This window comes from Cynocephalus volans, chromosome 17 (assembly GCF_027409185.1).
Source record: "Cynocephalus volans isolate mCynVol1 chromosome 17, mCynVol1.pri, whole genome shotgun sequence".
NCBI lineage: Eukaryota > Metazoa > Chordata > Mammalia > Dermoptera > Cynocephalidae > Cynocephalus > Cynocephalus volans.
The window spans coordinates 20,792,599-20,811,763 of NC_084476.1; the positions used below are offsets into that span (position 1 = coordinate 20,792,599).

Consider the following 19,165-nt stretch of genomic DNA (forward strand, 5'->3'; position numbering starts at 1 on the left):
ATTTTCAAGAACAAGAAACTAGGAGTAAGAGTTTTAAATTGCTTGCCCAAGGGCACTCAGCTTGGACAGAATTCCAGTGGAGATCTGGTGCTTGTCCCCTAAGTCCCTGCTCTGTCCTGTGCTCTCCTGATGGCTGGAAAAGGTTGTGTGAACACACTGTCCAAAAATGATAAACATTACCCTAACTGACCCTCCCAAATAACTCCCTAACACAGCCCTGTCATTTCTGAAACACAAAAACAAAAATCAAAACAGGACAACAAAACAAAACAAAAAGGCTCTGCTTCATGAAAAAAAAAATGGGAGAAGGATTTAGTATCAGTGATGAATGGTCAATGAAAATGACAAAAGAAGGAGAAAAATTAAGACACTTCTCTGGAGGGTGGAAGGTGGCTGACAGGGGAAGGAACGTGGGGAACTCTATCAACCAAATTTTCACACTTGGGCAAAGGTGGAGTCCTGCATGCAGAGCTAATGCGGTACCTAGGTTTTTTCTTCCTTTTAAAAAAAATCTTATTATATATATTTTTCATGTATTTATTTACAAATCCAAGCTCCATATGGAGGTAGGACCTTACGAGCTCTGACAGCAAATCCCCTAACTGCTGTCCCCTCTGTCAATTGAAATGGACTCCAACCATGCATAACAGAGGATACCTGGGCAGTGCATGAACCAGGATAAAGCCAGGAGAGAAAGGGCTGATGAGGCGCCTCTCCTGGTTCTGTCCTTTGACTTAACTCCTGTGGCCTGTTACTTAGCTGCAATTATGCCATGGGGAAGCAGAGATAATGACAGGCAGGTTGTTTATAAATCATTCTGGGCTGCTCTGATGGGAACGACAAAAAAGACAGCAGGCTCAACCCTGGAAAATGAAGAGAAAACTGCTCTTGGCATCAACTCTGCAGGATCACGTGGGAAGCGAGACTGAGAAACAGTTATATGATAGGACCTTATTCTTCTGCCCAGAAGTGAGGCTACTGGGCGACATGATCCTAAAGGCTCTTTTACTCTGGATTTCTAAGAGCCAGCATTGTGGCGTGCCATGGGGGTCACAGATTTTGAAGATTAGATGATGCAAAGTCAGTGGGCTGCAGAGTCCAGGCAGGAAACCTGAATGGCGAGGTGGGCTGAGCAGGATGTGCTTAAGGGAAGGGTATGTACCCGGCCAAGGCAGCAGAAGAAGTCCAGTCCAAGGTTGTTTCGTGGAACAGAGGGTCTGGCATTTACAAATCTTATGATTTCTTCAGTAGATTCCAGGAAGAATTCTGGTTTTCAACATAGACTCTCCTGATATTTAAACATTGCCAACTAATTTTAAAAGATAACTAATGAGGACAAAAACTGAAATTGTTTGTGGCCTAATCTGGCCTATGGGACACCAGTCTTGAAACCTCTGATGAAGAGGAAAGAGAACTGGATTCCTGAGAACTAGATTCAAATGTTGGTTCTGCCTCTAACTTGTTGGGTGACTTTAGACAACTTGCTTCCCCTGCCTGGACCTTAGGTTTCCTGTCCTCAAATAAGGACGCAGAACTAGGTTATCTTTGACAGCCCTTTCAACTTTCAGGTGTCATGGTTTTATGAGAACAAAACTACAGAGGTATACAATTTCAGAGCCCTTTGGAATGGGAGAAGATGGGCTTTGATAATCCAAGTATTGACAAAGATGAGGAGCAAGAGGAATTCAGTAGATTGCTGACGGGGACATGAGTTGGGCAATGTTTTGGAACAGTCAGGCAACATTTGGTACAAAGACACACATATGTTTAGGGTCAGAAATTCCATTTGCAGGTATATCCACCGGACCAGTGATTTCCAACCAGTAAGTTGAGAGGCACCGATCCCTTTGTGGGTTGGGGAAGTTCTGTCTCAGGCCTGAGGTCTCTGGCCATGAGCAGCTTCACTCTGGGTTTCAAATCCTATATAGGGATTACTATCTAGTCAATGAAGGAATGTTGCACATGTGGGTCCTATCAGGGTGCAGACTCCAGGAACGTGTGGCTCCAGCCTGTGGGTATCTCCTGCAAACCACAGTCTCAGTGCACCCTGGCTGGAAAGAGTCTACCTGGCCCCATGAAGAACTTATCCTCCACAGCTGGCCTTCTAAAAGCTAGCTCTCTATCAGAACTGCCTCCCGCTGGATGGGCTCGCATGTAGAAAGGGGGAAGAGTTGGAGGTATAGGAAGAGAAGGCAAAAAATAAAAAGGGGTTAGAGGAAGAAAGGAAACAAGGAAAGAATGAAAATATAAAGGAAAAAGGGAAGGGACGAGAGAGGGAAGGAAGAGGGAAAGATGTTAATTGTCTAAATACGTGGCCCATTGAATCCGATACTAAACTGTTCAGTTTCTGCTTTGAACCACAAGGATGTTTGGGAGGGGTGTGTGTGTGTGTGTGTGACAGACACACTGGAGCCTCAGTATCGCGACTGCAGCTTTTCTCACTGAAGAAGCCTCTGAAACTTCCTACCCCCACCACCATTCTAGTCCCCCACCTTTTCCTCTCTTCTCAACTCATTGTGGAGCTGGGATTTGGCTAGAATTCCACAACTGGACCTCTCATTTGAAACCTGAGCCTGTTTTCCTGGGCTTCTGAATTTATATCAAGTACCACAGGGGGACTGGAGACCCGTGAATCTAGGTCAGATCGCACGGCCTGAATTGATTTTGCTACAGCGCTGCTTCTTCTGTGGCGGCCCATTGGACACCACAGTGCTCTCAGGAGAAGAGGAGAAAAGTGAGGGAGAGAAAAGGGATGAGAGACGACGGAGAGGTGGGGGAGGGGAGGGAGAGGAGCGGGTTTAGGTGGGAGGGGGAAGGGTAGGGACGAAACAGCCCCTTTCACTACCTGGGAAACAGCTGAGAGTAAATTGAGATACTTCTCGTACCACCAGCTCCAAGTGTGCTATAAAAAGCGATGCTGTTTATTTCGTGTTTTGAGAATGAAGAAAAATATCCCATGGTTTTCTACAGTTGTTGCTTACTTTTCTTTACTTTCCTTGTTTGTTTGCTTTAATGCATTTGCACATTTGCAGAGTCCTGCCTGTTTGGGTAAATGTGTAAATGCCTCTTCAGCTCCCCAAGAACAGCTGCTGTCCTTTCCCCTGTGGGGGCCTTCAGTGGAGGTTCTGCAGCCCTGCAGCCGCAGCCCTCAGGACTCAGCCTCTCCTATCCCCATCCAAGCTCAGGGACAAGCCAGCCAAAGTCCCCAGGGCTGCATCTCCATCCCCTGACTTGGAGTTTCACTGAGTCAATGCTCACATGTGACCAGACGTGCAAATTCTTCTGTCCTACATGTGCCTTGCTCCGGTGAGCTGAACATTCCGTTTTGGGGTAGACAGAGCAGGGTTTTGCCTTTTACCACCTGGGTATTTTTGGCTCGCTCATTCTGTTTCTCTGAGCCTTACCTCCCAGAGCAGGTGTGACAATGTGATAAAATAATGCTCCTATCAGGGGTTCAATGAATGCTTGTCCCTTCCTCTGCCTTCTCACCTTTCCTAGCTCCTGGGAATCAGATACTGTTAGAACTGGAAAGAACCACAGAGAACAGAACAAGCAATTCATCATCATTATTTCATAGATGAGGAAACTTAGGCTCAGACATTGAGAAGGAAAGGTATACAGTCACACAATGAGTCAGACACAGAGCAACACTTTGCTCCAGTTCTATGTTCTTCCCATGACCAAAGAACTCAAGAAATATGGGTTGATTGATTTATTTTAGAGGTTAAACACTTCTTACTGGTTACTGAAGGCATAGAAACTGTTAACTAAGAATTCAGAGTCAGAGCTGGCCTCCGGGCAGTCAGGATGGGCTGGTAAAGATGGGAAAGCATTGTGGTAAAGGTCTGATGGATTTCCATCGGCATTGTGTCCCTGGGTTCTGAGAATTAGCTTATTTTTATAGAAGCTGGAGAGCCAGGGACAAAAAAGCCCCCTTAGAGTGAAATATGACAACAAGTGATATTTAAGGAGCTCTTGCCTCGGAATGATTGCGACAGACTTTGCAAAACAGAAGCTAGAGACAGTGGGTGCAAAACAATGTGGATTTTGCAACCACCTTTGTGTCCTCTGTGGTAGCTGGAGTGTGGGAAAGGCTGGGGTCCCCCCCCTCCCCTCCCTCCTCTTCCCTCTCTGTGCCCCCAGGTGTACAGGGCAAGGCTGAATCACCTTTTGGGGGGCCTCACTCTGGGAGAGCCCACCAAAACGACAACTCTTTGTTTCTCTTTCTGTATCCCAATAAGCAAACTTGAAAGAATCTGTGCAACTGTGGACCTGTTCTTCTCTTTTCTGGGCCCTGGAATTCTAGACTGTAATACAGAAGTTTGGACTTCTTGGATATACTGGATGATCTCTGAGGCTTCTTCTAGCTCTAACATTGCGAACTTTATGCAGAATTCTGTGCAGAGAAGCATCACCATCATCAGAAAATGGATCTAAATGTTCTTTATGTATGCATTATCTTTGCACAGTACCTAACAATTTGCAAGAGCATTTTCATCCACAGTGCAACATTTAACACTCGCAACCACCCTGTGGGGTAAATATTACCAGCTTGTTCCAAAATAGAAAACTGAAACTCACCACAGTGAAGTGACTAGTCCGAGAACACAAATTTGAGAAGTGGTAATGGGGAGATTCAAACCCAAATAAGAGCATTACCAAAGCTCATATTTTTTCCAGGAAACGTCCCCTCCTAGCTCCAAACTGATGCATTAACAGATGCCAGATTAAAAGCATTGATGGAGTGATGTTATGCAGTTAAAAGACAGGCCCCGAGACCACTGAGGGGATCTCAGGGGCTAGGCTTGTAGAAGACATGGAGATTTCACCTGTCACTGAAACACACAGTGAACAGGGGTGAAGCAAATGCTAGTCCCACACCACGCCCCTCAATTTAGGAGGATTATGCCTCTTGTCTATTTACCTAGGAAGCAGAATATTCCAGCATTTCAGAACTGAAAGAGCTAATCAACCTGCCCTCTCTTTTTTCAGATAGGGATATTGAGGCCCAGAGAAGGAAAATGATGTTCCCAGAAACCCCCCTGCAAGCTATTGTGAACCCTGCTGCTGTGAGCCAGGTAAAGAAGGTTCTCTTTCCACCCCTATCCCTGCTTCCTTCACTTGTCCCCAAAATTCAGGGCCTTGCAGTACTCTCAAGCTCAAAGGAAGAGCAGCCAGCAGCTACAGGATGGAGAAGGGAGAAACACACAGACTTTTTACAGCAACACAAATGGCTCCCCAGCTTCAGAGCTGCACTGACTCCACTTGGCTACAAATGGCCCAGGGCGAGTAGGCCCAGGGTCCTTACCTCTGTTCAGCAGGGCTGTAGGTCTCCCCTCTCTGGCAGCTGCTCAGGGTGACGGGGTCAAAGTTGTCGAAGGAGCGGAGGGCCACCCCCGAGATGGCGACCAGGGGCGAACTGAAGCTCACACGTACCGCCTGGCTGTGGTAGAAGGGCTGGCTGAGGTCATGGACCACCGGGATAATCAGGGGATTGTTCCTGCAGCTCAGGACATGGAGGCCTGTCAGGGGAGACAGAGAGGCCGGGGGGCCAGGCTCATTACTCAAGGCCAGTCACACCCTCCCCAACGGACCCTTCCTGAAGCCCCCAGACCCTTTCATGTCACTGCACAAAAGCACCATTGGGCTGCCGGTGGGGATTTTGAGTTTGATTGAAAGTTTCTTTGTCTGCCTTTTTCTCTTGGTTCCAAATCTTCCCAATCCCTCTGCCTCCCTGCCCCCTAAGCTTTTCCCTTTACCTAGCTCCCACAGCCCCTCTCCCTCCCCCAAATGGCCACCCCTCAGCCAAGCATCCCAGGCCCTCACCTCCCTCCCTCATTGCCTTAGAGCTTGATAGTCTGAGTTGCTAGTTTTCAGGCTATGTACAGAGTTAGTCATAAAGGTGATAAAAATAAGTCATAGCAACTGGTCCTTCCCAGGTACAAAGCTGGATGGATCTCATCGGTAACCTGTGACCCTGGAAACAGCCCTGTGAGGGAAAGACCTCTAGGCCCAGACTGCAGAGAAGACTGAAAATCATGGTCAGAAGGTGGTCTTCTAGAGGGACACAGCACAGTCATGGCACAAAATCCAAGGAGAATCCAAACTTGTCTTGCTCAAAGCCCCTCTATTCTTTCTAGTACAGGCTGCAGGTCCCCAGACTTCAGGAAGGAAGAGGAGCAGGAAGAAAAGATACACTGAGGGGGAGGGGAAAGGAACAATGCAGAGGGATGGACTTGGTGAAATGGAAGATGGCTTTGTTGTGTGGAGGACCTGGGTGTGAATGCTGGTTCAGTTCCCAATGCTGGGAACTACAGCTAAAACTCCATTTCCCCATCTGGGGACATGGTATGACCCTAACCATGCCCCGGCAGGCTTGCTGTGTTGAGAGAGTTCTCCCTTGTGGGAGCAGAAGCTCAGAGCCCAGCAGGTGCCCTTTTCTGCCCTGCTCTCTTATGGCTGTGAAGCTACTGCTGGGGGTCCTGGAAGGCCGAGGACAGGAGAACATGGTGGGGTGGGACAGGGACATGCGGAAGCCCCAGGCATCAACAGCAGGATCCAAGGAGCATCCACAGAGCCAGATTTTTTTCCACTCTGCTGAAAAACCTGTCCTTAGAGCCCTTTGCAATGCCAGCACAATTATGAAAATATTTGCTTCTCATTTAGGGAAATTTCCCAGGAATCCAGATAAGTCCAGAGGGGTTTTCTTTCTCTTCCTTATTAATATGTTCCCCCTTGGCTTTAAAACTCACTAAATAAACAAAAAGCCCTCCCTGCTCCCTTGTCTTCTGTCTGACCCTGAAATGACCCCTTGCCTGCTTGCTTCGTATGGGTATTTGAAATCAACTCTCTGCGGAATGGTGTGGGCACCACTTTGGATTGCGGGCTCCAGTGCTGATCCAGAATTCCAAACACTTGGAATGGCTGCCCAGGGCTCTCCAGGGTGGATTAGAAATGGGAGCACGTAGCAGGAATTTTTCAGTGCCAGGTGCTGTGCCAGGCATGATCACAACAGTGTACAATAATATCTTCCTCTGCACCATGCTCTCCCAAGTGAGCCACGGCTGGCCCTGCAATATCACCCTTTGATGGTAAGGTGGACGTTGTTTTCCTTGCACATATGAAGAAAGCAAGGCTGAGCGAGGTGCTGAGAGGCCGAGAAATCGCTCACAATCTCAAGGTGAGAGAGTGGATGGGCCAGAATTCATGCTTCGGTTGTCAGCTGTTGAGCCAGCCTGTTCCTCCAGGCCACAGCACATGTGGGTAGGCAGAGGTAACACTACAGTGACATCCTGGCCCTGGTCCACCCACTTGGCCCTGCATGCAGGGCAGCTTCTCAGTAGGTAGGATGTGACTGTTCACCTGCCTCCCCACTCCTGAACCTGATGGAAATGTCCTCCTTCCTGCTCCCATGGGGAACTTCTCTGGAGGTTGTGCTGGAGATACGGTCACCACCTGGGGGGTTTCATGGACACCTCTGGCTATAGGATAAAGAAAAATGGGCTAGGATTCTGGAAACCTGGCTACTCAGTCCTCACATGACAGGTGACCGGGGGTCATTCAGTGCCTCTTTGGGTCTCAGGTGCTAACATGTACCATGGGGAAATGGCCCTTGCTCAGTCTCTTTCTCAGGGTCTTTTGAAGATCATATATGATGTCTGAGGTCTCTGGAAAAAGGGAGCTATTGAAGAGAAGGCCTTGACATTGGCACCTTATCCCTATGTCTGCCAGATCAAAGTTTCCCTGAATACACAACCATATCTTGATTTGATGGCAACCAGAACACCAAACACAGGAGAAGCAAGAAAGAGAAGAGAGAAGGAAGAACTCATTCTAAGCTCATCCTCGCACTGCCCACAGGATAGACACGGAAGCAGATACCAAGAGCAAGCCAAGCCCAAAAGAACATGCTTACCTAAATCGTGGCTCTGGTCTTTGGTATCAAGCAGCTGCACGCTGATGAATTCCTGCTTTTGGTCCCCATAATATGTCCCATCGGTCACCAGGTGAATGATGACCGCTGCGGCAACCATTGGCTGAGAAAAATACGCCTGAAATGGAGAAGACAAAGGAGAGTCACACGTGCATTCTGTCATGGTGAGGAGGCAGCCACACTGTGGTGGATTCAAGGAGAATCTTCCATTTTAGAAGCTGGGCTTCTCATCAGCAGCCCAAGATACCTGACAGTGGAGAGCACAGGCTCTGAGAGAAGAAACCTGTCCCAGGCTTGGCTCTGCTTCTACCTAGCTGTGTGACATTGAGTGATGGCTGGGCTGCTCTGGGCCTAAATTTCTTCACTTCTAAATGGTAAAACAAAACAAAACAAAACTATATATATATATATATATATATATATATATATATATATATATATATATATATATATATCTCACAGGACCACTCCGAGGCTCTAGTAAGATAACGGGAGCAAGTGTCTAGCACCGGGCTTGCCACACACTAATACCCTCCAAAATGGTAATTATTATTATGTGTCACTTGTCCATGCTAGCCTCTGCACCAGGCACCAAGGAGAGACAAAGTAAGACATGGCTCTTGCTTTTCTGGGAACCGTGGAATTCAAAGTAGTTCAGTGACACACAAACCAAAATTCAGTAAAATCCACAATCTTTAGTCAGGAAGATAGATCCATAGACAGCTATGTAATACCATGTGACAAGTGCCATCCAAGAGCTGACCAACATGGGAGGACAAGAAGGGAGAGAATAGTCACTTCTTTCTGTGGGGAACAGTAAAGACTTCAAGGAGGGGAAGATAATTCTAAAAGGCCTTGAACAACGAAGAGGAAGTTGTAGGCAGACAAACTCTTTGCCAGAACAAGGGTTATGTGGGGGCATTCCATGAGCAATTAAGGAATTCCATTTCATGAAGCATCCCACTGCTAAGTGTTTTGTTCTGTCCTTACAATTAACACTCTCAGTGGGTGGACAAATGATCTTGAGAAAGGGTTGTAGAAGTCACTGCTTCCTAGGGCCATTGCTGGAGATTCCAAGACACTCAATGTTGGGCTTACCCGGAGCCAGAAAGTGGTCTGAGTCATCTGGGAGTCAAGGTAGCTGATGATGCAAGGGTACCAGGCGTGCTGGGAAATGCCTTCACTGAGATCTATCACCTTGGTTCGACACACCTGAAAAAATATAAAGAAAAAAATAATAATGTTTTAGAGAGTCTTAGAAGTTCAGTTAAATTGAATCTGACAAGTCTTTACTCAACACCTATTTTGTTTGTGGCACCGCAGGAGGAAATGGGGATAAATAGACAAGAATTTGTTCTAGGAACTCACACTTTAATGTAGAAGAGATCATCCTAAACGCTGTTAAGAAAATGATAAGATAACATATTTCAGTGGTAGAGGTGACAGAGACATTCTCATGAGAACAAATGCTGGAGGAGTTGACATTTGAATTGGGCTTGGAAGCATAGGATGAAGTAAGAGGTCATTGCAGGCAAAGGGAATGGAAGCAAAGCCTCAGAGGAAAGCAGAATGCTTAGGTTAGGATGGACTGCCTGGTACTACTAGAGACTGGGGAACGTGGCAGAAAAAGCAGGTTGAGGGATGGGATCTCAGAGACTCTTGAACATCATGTAGACCATTTGAGGAAAAATCTGTAAATTGCACTCAGAGCTGTATTAAGAACAGAGAAAAGAAAAAGAATGAGCATTTGCTTCCCTGTCACCAAAGAAAATCAATTCCATCACTTTACACACACACACCACACACACACACACACACACACACATGCACGCACGCACACACTTATTCTCAATGATAGATAGTGCCAGATAGTGCTAAAAAAAACAAGAAACACTTATAGACAAGTAGAATTCTTAAAACTTAGGAGTTTCTTGTGTATCCAAATGCCATTTCATTTATTGGTTCATCCATTTTTTAAAAATGCTATTTATGTACTAATTACTATTTGCCAGGAATTCTGGGACAGAATGGTAGACAAGAAAGATGCTGAGGAGCTTAGAGTAGGCAACGGGTGCAGATATTAATCAAGTAATCACATAGCCATACATGACCATAAACTGAGAAAAGTACTCTGAGGGAAAAGGATAGAACAGCTGAGTTGGTTGTGAGACTGGTCAGACCTTTGGTAGAATTTCATCCCAAATTAGCAGGTCCCCTTTGATCTCTAATGTGGCTCCTCTCTGAAAACTTTCCTATGAATTTGGGCTGTCATTTCACATCTCCAGGTCATAGTCTACTCATCTGAAAATTAAGGCTGACCTAGAGAACTCTTATAAGCTGTGGGAAAAAAAAAAAGATGAAACAATCTATTCTCAGACTAAACAAACACCAAACACATAAAACAAACAAAAACAAAAAAGGAAGAAAAAAATCATATATATATATATATACAAGGATCAATAATGTCCATTGTTGCAATACATACAGTAGCAAAAGATTGGGAATAGTGTATATGTACATCTGTTGGCAAAGGGATGCATAAAATATGAAATATTCACAAGACAGAATCCTACTTCATAAAAGAGCATTATAAAAATATTTAACACTTTTTCAGTATAGGCCCTTGCTGATCACAATCATAGAAGACCTACTGGTGAGTATATAGATGTCCACATGGAGCGATCACAAATACGTATGATAGAGAGACAAAAACAAACAAACAAACAAACAAACAAACAAAAAACAGTTATAAGTGGAAATGTAAATTATGATGCCATTTATAAAGATTACACAAAGCAGAACTACATATTGTCTAGGAGTTCATAGAGATGAATATGGAAGAATTTAAAATGGAGTACAAAGTATCCATCAAATTCAGGGCGTAGTTGACTCTGGGAATCAAGAAAGGGGATTGGTACAGGGAGTCAGGAATGAATGGAATTTCAACCTTTTCTGCAGTGTGTTATTTCTCTTACAGAAAGAGTCTTGAAGTGAATATGACAAAATTTGCATAGTTGCCAATTCCAGGTAGTGCATAAACCTGGTATACACAAGAGTTTTGGTTTACATTATTATATGTAATTTTATGAACTAAAAAATAAATTCAAAATATTGGCTTAGAAAGCCATTAAAATTGATGTAAAATCACCAGCATCAATTCCCCTACCAATGTGTTCCTACACAGTGGGCTCCAATGAACTGGATTAGATCTCAGTCTTCCATAAGAGTCAACTCTTCTTGTTCGTGGCATTACCAAGGGCTCCTGTTAACATGCTGAGGTCTCATCTATAAATGTGCTAAAACTCAAATAAATGCCCCTCTCTCCATCACTTCTTGGAATGATTTTGGCTTCTAGGAGCTCTTGAAAAACTCAAGGTTTCTATTCTCTTTACAACAGTGAGACACTAATCTAACTTGACTAAAGTCAAGTTAGAACACATAGATGCACTGTAGTCTACAATGGCAAGCACTAATGCTTTTATTATTTAAGTAAACTTTTCTTTTTGGAGTAATTTTATATTTCCAGTAAAGTTGCAAAAATGATGCAGAAAGCTCCATACACACTTCACACAGGATCCCTTCATGTTAACATCTTCATCAATTCATTCTTGAAACTTCAAATAGAGAAAGATGATTGCTCGACAGACTTAGGAGGATCACAGAATGTCACCCAGGAAGTTCTGTGTTGGCGAGCTAACTATGGATTAAGGAGACCAGGTTCTAGTCCGTGTTCACTCAAAATTTGATGTGCAATTATGTATAAGCTCCCTCACTCTTTAAACTTCAGTTTATCTTGTACATTTGAATTTTGGATTAGGTCATAGGTTTTCAGGGTGTCTTCCATAGATTCTAAGGGATCCATGGAGATGTCAGCCTGTGGGTCAGATTGTGGAGAAGGTCTTCCTAGCTCCCACTCTATTGCTTCAACAAGAGCACCTCCATTCATCTGTTTTATATATCCAGCTGCCTCGTAATGTTTCATCTGAGACAAGAGCTTCACTGCTTTAAAAACATTGAAAAATTTTGAACTGCCTTAATTGCCAAAGTTCCCCTCACTCTGTCCCTAGGGTCCTTGGAATACAGTATTAGGTGCCAGAATATCACAGGTAACTTCTTAAGGAGAATAAATGTGCTAAGAATCAATTTTCTTATTGTCTAGGAATTAGGTGATGGCGTCAGTTATTTAAATCTCTAGAAGCTAATACCAAGGAGATTAAGTAAAACATAGCCACTTTAATGGGCTGAAAGATGTTTTTAAGTTTATTTATTTTTCTCAAAAACAACTGGGACTGGTCTTAGGCAGATTGTGTTACACTTTACAACAGTGTGAGACTTTGCATAAACTATCTATGGCATTTGAAATCCCGGCCAGCAATTCGACATGTATCGTTTTGGAATTCTTTCCCCTGTGTTCTTACGGCCTGTCCCCCCTGCAGAGCGTGGCAGAGCACATGTCTGAGTGCCGGGCTGCGGGGCTTATCTCTGCATCTAAAACATTCGGGTCAGAGAAGTCTCCAACATGAACAAAGCCCTCTTATTGCTTAAATACGATTTCCTCTTATCTTGTCAGCTCTATCACACTAAACAGGGTTTTAGAGGAACATACTGCTATTATTTTATTCTTCTGTTTTCTTATTTAGTTTTGTGATTGTTTCAGGCTGGCTGCGATCCTGGCCAGGGACAGTCAAAGCAGATCAGAGAGGAACGAACAAATCCAGCTGAACATTTGCCCAGAGCCCTAGTTGATCTTACAATCATCTATGCTCCTGGGGAGGTGGAGGGAGGCTGGAGGAGAAGGCAGAAACACCCCCCCCCAAGCCTCCCACTTTTCTAGACACTGCATGAATTTGCTCACACAGCAGCAGTGCACAGAGGGTATATGGCATGCCAGGCTCTAGAACAAACAGGAAAGAAGAGCCTTGCCCAAGCCATGAGGTTGGTCACTAAAGATACAGATGTGACCCCCAAGGTGACTGAGTCTACAGGGATGCTTTGTTTTCATCTACCCACTGTTTTTGCACCTTTCAAAAAAGCAAATCCAACTCCACAAAGCATTACTTAGCAATGTCGATTTTACTGAACATTTGTGGGGGGCATGCAGGAGAGTTACATCACATACCCAGTGGACTCACACTCTCCCCACCACCACCACCCTGAGTTCCTCTTCTCTCATCATCTCCCCTTCTTTGGTTTCCTCAGTGTCACTGGCTCCAGTGACCTTCCCATCTCTCCTTTGAGAGCTGGGTTCGGCCACTTCCACCAGCTTCATTTCCAGCCGCTGTCCCTGCACACCCAGCAGGCAGGACACCTCTTTCTCCCACATGTTGTGGACAGACCCACCATGCTTGTGCCTAGACACCCCTGCCCCTGCACTGCCTATTTTGTGGAATACTACACATACTTCAGAGCCAGTCTCAGGCATCAGCCCTCCTCTGAAAGCCTTTGCTCATCCCCCAGGAAGAATTAATTGCTCCCCTCATGTGCCACAGAGCTGCTTCTATATACCTCAGTTACAGCACTTGTCAAGTTAGATTACAACTGTTTAGAGCCCGGTCTTATCTCTCTAAACTCTGAAGGTTTCTAAGGTGAGAACTATGTTTTATTTATCGTGAAATAAATCCCAGCAGGTTTCGCAGCACACAGAAAATAATAGGTGCCCGGTGAACAAGCACAGCAGCCGAAACCTATGTCTAGTGCCTGTTCTATGCTGGGCACTGTTCTAAGAACTCTATGCGGTAAATCAGGCAATGCTCACAACTACTCTGTGAGGTAAGTACTATCATTCTATCCATTTTATAGGTAAGGAAATTGAGGCCCAGTAATTTGCCTAAGGTCCTACAACTAGTTTGTGGTAGAAATAGGATTCAAATCCAGGTACAAACTCAGCCCATACACTTTAACTGTAGATATTAACTTGAAAAGGGCCTGCCTTTCAGGGCTGTCAGGAGGATCTAATGAGAGAACGGGTATAATTTTGCCAGATGTGTCTTAAATCCCAGCCACGTGGAAGATGGACTCAGGATTTCTCCTTGTTGAGTTCTCCTGGGGCTCTTGAAATAGAAGCTACTTCAACAGAACAAGGCCAGCTTTTACAGGTCTGCCCTGGGGCAGAGGGGTATGGTAGAAAGAGCCCTGGATTGCCAGGCAAGGGACCTGCCTCCTAGAACTAACTCAACTGCTCACTTTCTCTGACCTTCACCCTTCCCACTTATAGAAGGAGTGAGGTGAATTCATCTCCAGTGGGCTTTTCAGCTCTGACATTCTGCCAGCCTTTGATTTCCAGCCTCTTCTCAGTAAATGCTGCAGAAGAGAATGTCAACTCTGACATGAAGTGTAAAATAAGCAAAGAAACAAACCCACACTGTGTACCAGTTGAACATCCTGTCGACTTCTGCACCTCATGGGACCCATGTGTCTGATACCTGGAAGCTGAAAGCTAATTTCCCAGCCACCTCCTGGCAAAGACAACCAGAAGAGTAGCATAAAAGTTTACTGCAGCCATTCCAGCACTGTGTTTTCTTATTCTTTCTTCCTTTCTTTCTTCCTGTGCCTACAATTTACATGCTGCAAAACAGCTCTTCTAAGATTATTGGATGTCTGAGCTGGGAGGGCCCACAGAAATCCTGATTTCAACCATGACATTTGATAGATGGGGAAACAGAGCCCAGTGGGGAAGGGAGAGACTGGCTTGAAGATACCCAGCAAGCTCTTCTGTGATGGGCCAGGATGGCTGGTGGCGACTGGGGGTGCCTGGTCTGCAGAGGCTGAGGGATGTGTGGCTCCAGGACCTGGGGACTCATTCACTTGATGCACTGCCAGCCACTACATCCTGCACCCGCCTCCAAATCCCCCTCCTTTGCAAAAGACTGCTTTCAATTAGAGGAGTTAACGATGTCTTGCTTTCAAAGGGTTTTTTAAATCCAGTTTATCTTCCACCCACACACAATGTACACAAAGGCAGGGAGGTGGAGGGAGAACGGGGTAGAGGGGGCTCTGGTATTTTCCCACACAGGGGGCATGCCATAAGGTTTCGATTGAATATCGATTTTACAGATTTACATGCCCTTTTGTCAATCACGGGAGGGAGGAAGTTCTCGTCAAACCTCTAGCCCTTCCTCTCCAATTTCCTCTTTCCACCCAAAAGGACCTGTGAATGGGCCTCATAGAAAAAGAGAGGAAAAAGGAATACGGAAGGGGGAGAGTGGGCATGCACAGTGACAATAATAATACACATAACCGCGCAAGCATGTGCGTGCACACACACTCGTGCGCGCGCACACACACACACACACACACACACACACACACACACACACACACACACACACACACACACACACACACAGCCGGGCAGTGTTTCCCAATATTTCTATCTAGGCCACATTTTAACCTCAGGCTTGCAGTTTCAATGCCAAATTATTTCCCCAAGAATTGCAAGGTTGCAAGAGGGGCAGAAGTTGGTTCCTTGATATAAGCCACTAAGATCTGGAGGTCCTGAAGCCTACAGGAGGGAAAGCCTTGCTACAAGACAGCTTATCAGGTCAGGGCTGTAAAGGGTCTCAGGAAACCTAGACACAGAGTGACCCAGGTGGAATGAAACTGCCTCCCCAAACCCAGCTTTGCTGATCTTATCAAAACATGTTGCTCCCTCCACGGTGCTCCCCTGGGTGAGGGAAAGAGCACTAATGCTTAAAGACAGTGTACCAGTACCGGGTGCTGCCTGTGTATACTCTCATTTCACCTTTGTCATAACCCTGAGGAATGAGTATCTCTGTCCCCATTTGAGAGATAAGGACACTGAGGTTTGGAAAGACATTGGTCAGTGTATCAAGGTGTAGGAGTCCAGCCAAGCTGGTGCGACTTAAAGCCCATTCTCGTCCCACCCCAAGGCTCGACCTCCCAATAACTCTCCTTCTATACATTTGCATGGTGGTTTTTTATCTTTCCATCTGTCTCTCCATGTATGGGCTTCCAGAACAATCCTGTGCCTGATTTATCCCCCCTTTTCAGCAGTGTCTAATGCAGGTCACTGCGAGGGGCTCACCCAGTACTGCCTATGGTGAACTGATGTGGCTTTTGCAGGTGGTCCCATATGCAGTTCACTGGTGATGTGCATGATCTAGAAGCCCACATCTCCAAGGCACAGGCAAAGTGCAGAGATGACAGTAATAATATATGGTGCAGGAAAGGCACTGGGAGACCCAGGACTCATTCCGAAGCATGGAAGTCACCACAAGGCATTACTGCCAGACAATCCACCATGTGGAATCAATGTGCAATAAGCATGATGGTGACAATGATAACTGGTATTCATAATGAATTCTCTAATTAGTATAGTGTTCTTCAGAGCCTGTTTGAATCCACTTTTCATTTAATCCCTAAAACCACCCTGTGAGAAATGTGTTACTATTACTCCAGTTTCCCAGGTAAGAGACTGAGGCTAACGGCCAACAGAGAGGAAATGGGCCTTAAGCCCACAGGGCCAGTTGAGGCAAATATGTAGAGACAGTGCTACCACTTTCCCAACTCTTGCCCAGGACAGACACCATTAATTAAACAGCACATCTCTGAGTGTAGGCTTCTACATCCATCTCAAGGAGACATGATGGGGACCACTCAAAAGTGGTCAAAACTGGCCTAGAAGATGAAACCTATTTACAATCCTTGTACTTGGTCATTAGCTCACTGAGGGCAAGAATGAAGTCTTACCTGTTAATCTTCAGTAGTAAGAGCAAAGGATGCACAAAGTAGACACTAAGCAAATGTTAGCTGAATAAAAGAATATGCTGACAACAGTAACGCTTACATGTCTTATCTCAATTAAAGCATATCACGGACAAACACAACCCAAATGTTCCAACTCCAGGTTCAGAGCCTCTCCCACTGCCTTTCTGTTACTGTAGACCTTTCCTACCTGGGTTCTTCTTCCATTCCTGTGCCCATCCCTGCTTGCCTCCTATGCCCCAGTTCCAAACTGATCCACTGAACATAGAAAACTTTAAGAGAAATAGAGGGTTAACAGATACACAACACACACACACACACACACACACACACACACACACACACACACACACACACACACACACACACACACACATGCCTCCAATCCCCTCCTCCAATCTCCTTTTTACACACTTAATCACAATGGGGGGAAGAAAAGGGGGTGGGAGCCAGGCTTTCTTTCACCAACCATTAGAAACAATTATCACTTTCCCCAGGCCTCCAGAGCAGCTTTCCCCTTTGATGCCCGCCTCAAAGAGATAGAGGAGAGGGGGAGGGGTGGATTGCCTTCTTTCAATTTGAAGATTTATTATTTGGTATGGACAGACAACCAAGCAAAGAAGCATTTCCTGTGTGCTGGGCCAGTGTGCACAGCAGAGAGATGCCTCCTTCCTCCCTCCCAGAGTTCTGAAAGTAGCAGCAGATCTCAGGACCTCCACCCAGGAGACACTTCCAGATAAGAGAACTTGGCATTGGAAGCCCTCCAGCCTTGGGGTTCAGCTCTGGGCTGATTAGCACCTCACTGCCCCTGGGATCTGTCCCTGACACATTAGACATTTCACACTCCTCAGGGGTCCAGTACCCTCCAGGCCTGTACCTCCACACAAGTCTGAAATTCCATGATTTGGGGTACAAACTTCTGGCCTGATGCAATGATCATGAAAGGAAAAATAGGTAGGCTTTCCACAGGAAAGGAATATAGAAATCATGTAAGACATCACTATTCTACAGTGTACTAACATTTTTACAGGTGGAGAAACTAAATTTCTTAGTGGATAAATGGTGCATCATCATAGAACTGACTTGGGGGAACTACTCATTCAATTGCTTCATTTCGTGGATAGAGGGTCGGATTTCTGGGAGACAGAAATTGGGTGTCTCAGCTTCTCCCAGGGGAAGAACGTAGGTTAGAGGCCTAAGGCAGCATCTGTGATGGTGGCAACGTCGAAGTGTTTTCTTTGTTGTCATTTACTGATGGGCACCTATCCTGCAAGTATAGAATCTCCACATTCCTGTGAAGCCAGTATTAGCATCCTCCTCGCTTGCCTCCCAGATCAAGCATCTGGGTTCTGAGGGGCGAAACAGTGCGCCAAGGCCACACCTGCCAGGAGTGAAGTCTGCATCTGATCCCAGTCTCTTACTCCAAGCCTATCTCTTATTCTCAATCCATTGTACAGACAAGGACACTGAGGGTCCCACAGTGTACATGACGATCATCATGAGGATGGTGATAATCATGGTGATGATGATAAACACCCAGGTGCTTTCACCCCCATGGATTATATTCTGGCGTCATTGTGCAGGGAAGATTCACGTTCCCCATTTTCAGATGGAGAAAGGAAATTATCACAAGAGCAGTGGCAGTGCTAATTAAAATAATGATGCTAGCCACCACTTTATATGGTATGAAATGCTAATTCCTACAACTCCATCCCCTGGAGTTGGCATTATCTCCCCGTTTTACAGAGAGTAGAGCCCAGCACTGGGCTGAGCCCATTCCAGGACACCCGCTTTGAGAAGGCAAGGGGCAGGGGGCTCGGGCTCCTCCGGCTAGTAAATCCTCTAACAAGGGAGAGTGATTAGTGTCGGATGTGGCGGCCAGCTTTTGTGCTGCTGACAACTGCTGCCATTAAAGGCCTAGCGGGCTCATGTCACAGGGGCCCTCCGCAGGCCTGCTCCCTGTCTGCCTAATGATGCCATTCACCCGGGGCCTGCCTCTGAACTCCTGACCCAGCAGTGAAAGACTTGGGATCTCATTACTAATCTCTTAAGCCACCTAGTCTTCCAAAATACATCCATTTAAGTTGGAGGCCAAGGCTTTGGGGGTGGGAGGAGGGGAGAGGGAAAGTCTGGCGTAGGGACTTCTCATGACATGGCCATTTTCCCTCTCTGGAGTCCGTGGCTTGAGCCACAGGGCAGCTGGCGTGGCTGTCCAGCCCAGCACAGGGTAGGCCTTGCTGAGGGTCGGTGGCTGGGCCTGGAGATTGAGGCCCTTGGACGGGAAGAGGAAGGGCATCTGGGCCCACCTGTTTGTAATTTCAGAGATGTGGGTGGGGGATGAGGCCTGTGTTTGTTTTAATTATTATTATTGTTGTTGAAAAGGGAGGGAAAAAAATGAGCAGAAACTGCTAACATCTGGAGGCTGCCGTCCAGTTTACGTAATCTCCTGCAGCAGAGGAGGAACACGGGATCCCCAGCCAGACGGTCCATGGGTGACTTCTCAGCACA

The 19,165-nt window shown here is 45.9% G+C and overlaps 1 protein-coding gene across 1 annotated transcript in view; it reads right to left on the bottom strand.

Moving 5' to 3' along the window:
* Positions 1–19,165, bottom strand: part of PAPPA (pappalysin 1) — a 230,094-nt gene that overhangs the window by 53,334 nt on the left and 157,595 nt on the right. Inside the window, exons 11-13 of the mRNA XM_063082520.1 lie at positions 9,032–9,145; positions 7,916–8,051; positions 5,309–5,522 (exon numbers count right to left, since the gene is read on the bottom strand). Coding sequence (XP_062938590.1) covers positions 5,309–5,522; positions 7,916–8,051; positions 9,032–9,145 — 464 coding nt within the window. The remainder of the gene's footprint in view (positions 1–5,308; positions 5,523–7,915; positions 8,052–9,031; positions 9,146–19,165) is intronic.